The 7,003-nt window shown below is 39.5% G+C and overlaps 1 protein-coding gene across 1 annotated transcript in view; it reads left to right on the top strand.

Annotated features, from left to right (window-relative positions):
- Positions 1-2,815: 2,815 nt before the first annotated feature.
- The window catches only part of LOC134138077 (prokineticin receptor 2-like), a 28,554-nt gene continuing 24,366 nt past the window's right edge, over positions 2,816-7,003 (top strand). Inside the window, exons 1-2 of the mRNA XM_062571289.1 lie at positions 2,816-2,865; positions 3,196-3,301. Of these exons, the coding sequence (XP_062427273.1) occupies positions 2,816-2,865; positions 3,196-3,301 (156 nt within the window). The remainder of the gene's footprint in view (positions 2,866-3,195; positions 3,302-7,003) is intronic.

Here is a 7,003-nt window from a genome sequence, read left to right as displayed (position 1 = left end):
CTATACTTTACAGGTGAGGTTGGTAAAAGAAGAAACATTCTTTACCAGAGCAACCGGTCTGTTTGGGGAAAAGATTGAGTTTTTCTTTTTTCAGCTCCATCAGTTTGTCAAATAAAAGATGTTGCCTCTCTCACTACAATCCTTGCTTCACTTACATTCATCAGTACTGTTAATCATAAGCCTGCAGAAGTATGTTTGCACTGACCTCAAGGGAAGCGACTCCAGGGGCAGTGTGGCCCAGTATGCATCACAGTCAGACTCTGCATGTGTTCAAGGCTATCAGAAAGCACATGGCCAGCATAAGAAACTGTATATAGGTATCAAATAGATAAAGTTTCTCCTATTCAGAGGGAAAGAACGGGTTAGAATATCAGTTGGATGCTGGCTGTTGTCTTTGAGCAACCTAAGAATGAAACAGGAATATGCTGTGTTAACCAAAAGTAGATTCTTCCTACATAATAATCAGCATGCTGTTACAGCATGGCAGTCCCTAGGTAACAAGCAGAAAACCTGGCCAATATGATACAGACCCTTATATAATGATTTTCCTATGACCATCTGTCTATGGATCCAACCACTAGTTTTTAACCATTTAAGGTGGGAACGCACATCAGTACTGAGTCCAAGCTAGCTGTGTGAGTTCCCTGTACAGATGATAGAGAGAAAAAAGTAAGATGCCTCTCTTCTGGAAGTGGTTCTCAAATTCATATTTATAGGAACAACTTAAGAGGGAGTCTGGGTATTAAACTAGCTATGATCTTAAAGTCTGTGAGATAAAACCACTGTTCAGTGAAATCCTTCACGAACTAAAGCCTAGGAACCTAAAATCAATAGTTTTACTCCCAGCTAATGTAACACATGTAAATGAAAGCAAGTAGGTATCAGAATGGCCCATACTAGCTGTCCGTCACGCATGGGCTTACAGCAGGCTGGGGGCCTCTCTGCACCAATTACTGCCACATCCCAAGGCTGAACCTCAGGAAGCCCCAGCCTCCTCACAGCGCCGGCAGAAACAGCCTTCCTGCCTCTGCGTTAAAACAGCTCCCAAGCTGAGGTGCTTTTTTCACATTGCAACAGCTATTTAAAGGTGGGGGGGGATCACATGGTCTGTTTATACAAGGACAGAAAGTAAAGTTTGTGCTTCTTCAGCACAACACTCTACTCCAAATGGTCAAGATTGATCTCTCACAACACAGTTGTGATGGTGATGGAGGAGTTCAAGGGCAGATCATGCCTGTGTCTCTTCTATCTGGGCTTCATTCAGTTTGCTTTTTACCACATATGGATGGCACAAAAAGATTTTGCCAAAAGAGTAAGACTTTTTTTCTCCCTTCTGGTTACAAGTTTGCCTGTTTTAACACTTGTGCATAGAACTTAAGGCTGTAAAAAAAAGCCCTGCAGCACTGATGATAAAAACTGCCTGTTGAGAAGTGAAACTCCTTTTAACCTGTATTTTATATCCTGGGTTCCAACTTTCTCTCTGCCACCCCTCCCCTTGCCCCTTTCATTCAGCTTATATCTAAAAAATAATGGCTGAATAGATGGCATAAGCTGACTTTGACTAAATACAGGAGGCAACTGGTCCTGCAGTGCAGAGAAGACAGAGACTTCAGTAAAAATGAAACACTTAAAACTCAGAATCATTCAAGCGTAATTCTGCCATAATGATAAAATACCTCATTGCACTGTTGAAGGAACCTCTTTATATCTTAATAAGAGGACATCAAGTTTGTGAATCATGGAAACAGCCTGAGTGCTACAACAATGTATGTACAGCATTATAATCTTAATCTTAATTATTCTATATAATAAGCATTTCAGACCTGCCTGTTTTAGTGCATTGCATACAAGCACACTGCAAATCTACATGAAAACTTGCAATATGTTCTTTTGAATCTATCTTAATTAGTGAGGAAACAAGGCACTGACTAAAGGAAAAAAGACATGGAAATAAAAAAGATACTGCCTTTAGCACCAAAAATACTCTTTTTTTGTTTAATCAGTGTCTTATTAATGGTTAAAAAGTAACCAGCAGGTACATTGTGCCATGCTGAATTTTCCCAGGGTAGGAAGAGCACTTACACCAAGCAGAGATTCTTCTGGGATGAGAATTCTTCCTTTAAATGCTGTCATCTTATCTTCTAAGAAAAAAAATAAACGTTTCTAAGAAGAAGTGCATGGCCTAGCAGCCTGTGCCATTTAGAAAATCCTTGTGTCTAAACTTTTGAATGGACAAAAGCTGAACTGTCTCTTCTGAAAAACAACTTACAGGTCGAAGGAGGATGTTCTGTGCTTTGCTGGAGAAGCTGACCGGTCTATAGCATGTGGCTGGTAAAGATCTGTGGTGCGTGGTGACATCTCAGTAACTTGGCAGCACTTCAGCAAGTGTGTTTCAGAAGCTAGTAGGGTTTATTCAATGAAAGCTACTCAAAAGCATCCCTTCGCCCTCAGCTCCCTCCAAGAAGAATCCTAAATAGAAGTATGGAGGCTCAAAACTACACTTGTTTATATTAAAATTAGGTGGAGGAGAAAAGATATATTTGAAAGGATGTTTTTTTCCAAGAAAAGAAAATCAATAGCAAACTCCCATCTTGTTTCCCATGACCTTTTCAGCAAAGTAGAGTATATCATAAATTGACTCTTGCCAGTGCCACAAGTGTTGCAAAGGCTGTAGGGTTGCTCTCACTTTTGCCAGACCCCGGAGAAGATTGGCTCTGCTGGGTCTTCATTGCTGCAGTGGTAAACACTGATCAAAGTCCTTCCTACGTCAAGTCTCAAAGACGAAGAAATTGCCCCATTTCCTTAGGAACGTAGGATGTATATGGCAGCTGCAGGCTGGACTATTTTCTTCTGTTACAATAACAGGTACGTGCACAGTGGCACCACCACCACTCACCAGTGTTGTTTTTTAGACGAAGTTGCAGAGTACAACAAAACTGCTATGAAGATGGAGACCTGTGTATACCCTGCAAACTAATACGAACCACAAGCCGCATGGAGTCATTCTCAGCTAGTGGGAAAAGCACAGCCTTCAAATCAACACAACTGAAACCCAGTGTTTTGTGAAAGGGAAGTCGGAAGTTCAGTGTGTAGCCTGAGCTTTCCAATTCCCTCCCAAAGTCCTTCATTAGTATTAACAGAAAAGGTGTATCCCAACTCCTTCAACCCCTCTGAGCCTCTGCCGCTCCCTTTTAGGAATAAAATCCTGGTTTGGTGCCTCTTCCAAGCAGTGACAGAGTCCATAGTGGTGACCAGCAAGCTAAGCGAAAGACTGCCAAGAGCTGAGCATGTAAAGAGGAAGGTAAGTCAACATTTAGGATTAATTCACTATCAGAGCTCGTCCCTTTGATTATGTTTGGAGGGGGCTTGTCAGCCCTGATGAAGCATGAGTATGCCAAAACACTATCTGTTCATGACTGGAAGGCAGTAAAAGCGCTGTGTATCACCTTTTTACCCATGTGCACTGTAGATTAGTCCAAATGCAATGCTTAGAAGATAATTTTACAGCTGCAAGCATGGATAAGTAAGAGTACAGTTAGGTGATGACCATGGAGAAATGTGTCTCAATCACTGCTCTATTATTTACTTGAATTAGTGGGGATGGTTCATTTATTTCGGGCATTTCATGTATAAAGAAAAATTATCTACATCAATATGTAGCATATACACAGATTGAAGAGGAGTGTTGGATACTAGCTTGTCTCTTTGAACAAGTCTTCAGAGATAAGAAGGATGAAGATAAATGAACTGAATATCAACTAAATAAAGCATCTTCATATAATTAAGTATATTCCATTCAGAATACTTCATTTTTAGACAATGTTTTAGACAATTTAAACAATTTTTAGAATAATTATCTGAGAGGTCAAAGTATGTAGAGCTATCAATGTGGATACTGCAGCCAGCAAGTGACTTTCTTTTCTTTTCTTTCTTTCTTTTTTTTTTTTTAAGTTTATGACTGAATAGATGTATTTCCACTATCTGATTGGATCAAGGTGATTTTTGGAAGTTAGGAGTACTAAACTATCATGATTTTCACTGTAACGCATATTTTTCTCACTGATTAAAAATTCTCATATTTACATAACCAGAGAATCATTTATTTTAAGAGGAATCTAACAACAGCAGTTCATTTTTAGTTTTTCAAAGTTTTGCAAAACAAAGGAAATGATTGTAAATCCTATCACATTAAAAATATCAAAATAGAGGCCAATGCCTGGGGACTTTCAGAGGGAGGGTAAAGGGAGAGAAGAGAGATTCACTGGGGAAAGACTGCTGGATCTGCCAAGACATCCGAAACCACCACCACCATGACAGTGCTGGGACACGACTACTACCTGCGACAAACTGCTGGCAGAGAAAGCTTGGGGAAGGAACCCTAACAAATGCTTAAAAGTAAGCAAATGGAAGAAAGGACAACTATATGTTTGCATGATCTGCTCAGACAAGTGGAAAATGCCTAGGACAGGCTCACAGACACTAATCTAGGAGGCTGAACAGCTGCATCGCCTCGCAAGTGCTCATTTCTTTCCTTGGCCAGGAGGTTTGACCTGTTTCCTTTCCACTGCAGGACACATTAGCTGGGCACAAACCCAGCCTGCAGGAGACGCAGCAACTGCAGCTGTGTCCTGCCCTTTAGACACAGGGGCTTTGCAGCAGGCTGCACAGAGGCCAGAAACTGTCTAGCATGTTGCGCCATTCTTATTTCCAGCTGTGAAATGGTCCCATCTGTGAATAAGCTGTTAAAATTGTCCACATCAGAAAAAAAGCAGATTTTAAAGTACTGTTGAGGTTGTTAATATAAATAAATAACCCTTCTATAGACACATTGCCTACAGTCTATTCCACCTGTAGCTTGTAGCACTGAAGCATTACCATAATCACAGAACTTTTTTTCTGCAGATCTGATATATGATAGAACTGTTGGCAACAGAAACACTATTGAAAAATGATGTTCTGTAACTCACTCTCATTCCCAATAAATCCCAAGCCTTCTTATATAACTGCAGAATACAGCATATTTGTGCTCTTTCATCTCTGAAAATCTAGCTAAGCTCCAACATTCTCTTTTATATCACAAATGTGTCTCAGTTTTCCAGAGGAGCCAAATGGATGCACTCAAAAATGCCATCTCGCTGGTGCGCAGCAATTGCAATATCCAATCCTGTGACTTGATGTCTCTGTGCTGAAAATAACTCCTGCCAGGTATGTTGCCTTGGCACAAGGCTGGAAAGTGATCTGTATGGAAGCTGCCTTGGCTGTCTATACTGCATCTCTTCAGCATATTTCTCCATATGAGACAAACTGCTTGTATGCATCATGATACAGATGGTATAAACTGCTAGACAGGTAAAAGAGGGGAGTCAAAAAGTTGAAGATACGTGAACAAAAATATGAGACAGGACCTTACAACTAATAACGAACTGGTAAGATCAGGAAGGAATAGATATATAAATTCATTGCAAGTAAAGAGAAGGGAAAGTAAACGTCAATACTTAACAGGGAAAGTGAATGAACAAGTAATACAAAGAAAACTTAAGTGGTCAACATTAAATTCATCAAATAAAAATACCTGTCAGTCATCCTTAGGGAACTATGTTGGAGAATGCATAAGAAAAACTTACGTACCAACACATCTGTTTTCTTTGGAGTTAGTTGGCTTAAAAGTAGGTCAGATATCTTTTCAGTACACTGCTGCAGAGCTTGAAATGATTTTGATGTACCAGAAAACACTCTGCCTTTCTACCAGATGTACTCTGGCTTGGAGAATTTCTGAGTAAGAAGCAAGTATTACCGGGGCTGTTCTGTGGTTATGCAAGAATCCAAGGGGATGCACTTGTGTTTGCACACCTTCCACCAACAGAATCAGAAATCAGTCTCTGACATGCTAACTCCTACAAGAATGTAAAAGTTTGGGGGCACCCTAGGCCTTCCCACAAAACCACAGCCCTCCCATATTGCCTGCCTATTCCTTCCCTTCTGCTCCCTGCATCTCAAAGCAGGCAGTGGGCCCAGATTCTCAGCTGTACTAAATCTATCCGGAAGTGGAAAGATAAGTTTAAAACCTAATTTAAAAAAAAATAGCTAAAAACCTAACTATGAAAAGCTACTTCAAGTTCCTCTTGCCAAGTAAACTGTTATTCAGAAGGGATGGAAATAGTAGTGCAAGCTCCTCTGAAGTGTAACCAGCAACTCTTGCATTGTTGCATACGAAATGAAATATAATAATTTTGGACTTGATCATTGATTTTGTTTGCTGATAACACAGAACACTATGTAATTTATACTCTAAACATGTGTTAGTTTGCCCTTGCATGGCTTATTTCATTTCAATTTTAATAAGGCTATAAAATCTAGATGACAACTTTAAAATGTAAGAAGAAAGTGATAAAATCATTTAACGATGGGTATTTATTTTAATATAGATTGTATTTCCGTTTTCTACCTTTTTAAAGCAATTTGCCATTCTCTGAAGTTCAACAAATGAGATATATGAAAATACAGTCATTAGGAGAACTTAATAAGAGCATCTCACTAATTCTCACTTCTTTTCCCAAGAGCCTAAGATATTCGTAAGTTATTGCTATTTCTCTCAATCTGTTCTTCATCCATAATTAAAGAAAAAAGCGTGAAAACAGGGAAGCCATAAACAGTTTTAAATTGTGGAGACAGGCATGACAGGCAATAGCATTTTGCTTCAAAGCACGGCCTAGTGAATTCAGCCCAGTGAAATTATTTTGGCTTTTTAAATTATATATCCACATAAAACTAGAGGCCACTGGGCATTCAAGCTGCCATGCAACAGTAGTACTGTCAGGTATCTTCCAATGCTTGCAAAATTCAATATTAAAACATACCTCTGTCATAGTGCTAATGTCTTTTGATTAAATGGGTTCTTTCATTAAGATCTGCTCACCATTGAGGAATACAAGCCCTCCAACACAACAATGTTCTTTCTAACTACAGTATTTCGGGTGATCAAAATGCTAGAACTTCTGAAAAA

Source organism: Rhea pennata, chromosome 3 (assembly GCF_028389875.1).
Source record: "Rhea pennata isolate bPtePen1 chromosome 3, bPtePen1.pri, whole genome shotgun sequence".
Classification (NCBI taxonomy): domain Eukaryota; kingdom Metazoa; phylum Chordata; class Aves; order Rheiformes; family Rheidae; genus Rhea; species Rhea pennata.
The sequence above is the reverse complement of the archived record's forward strand: the minus strand, read 5'-3'. Positions and strand labels throughout refer to the sequence as shown.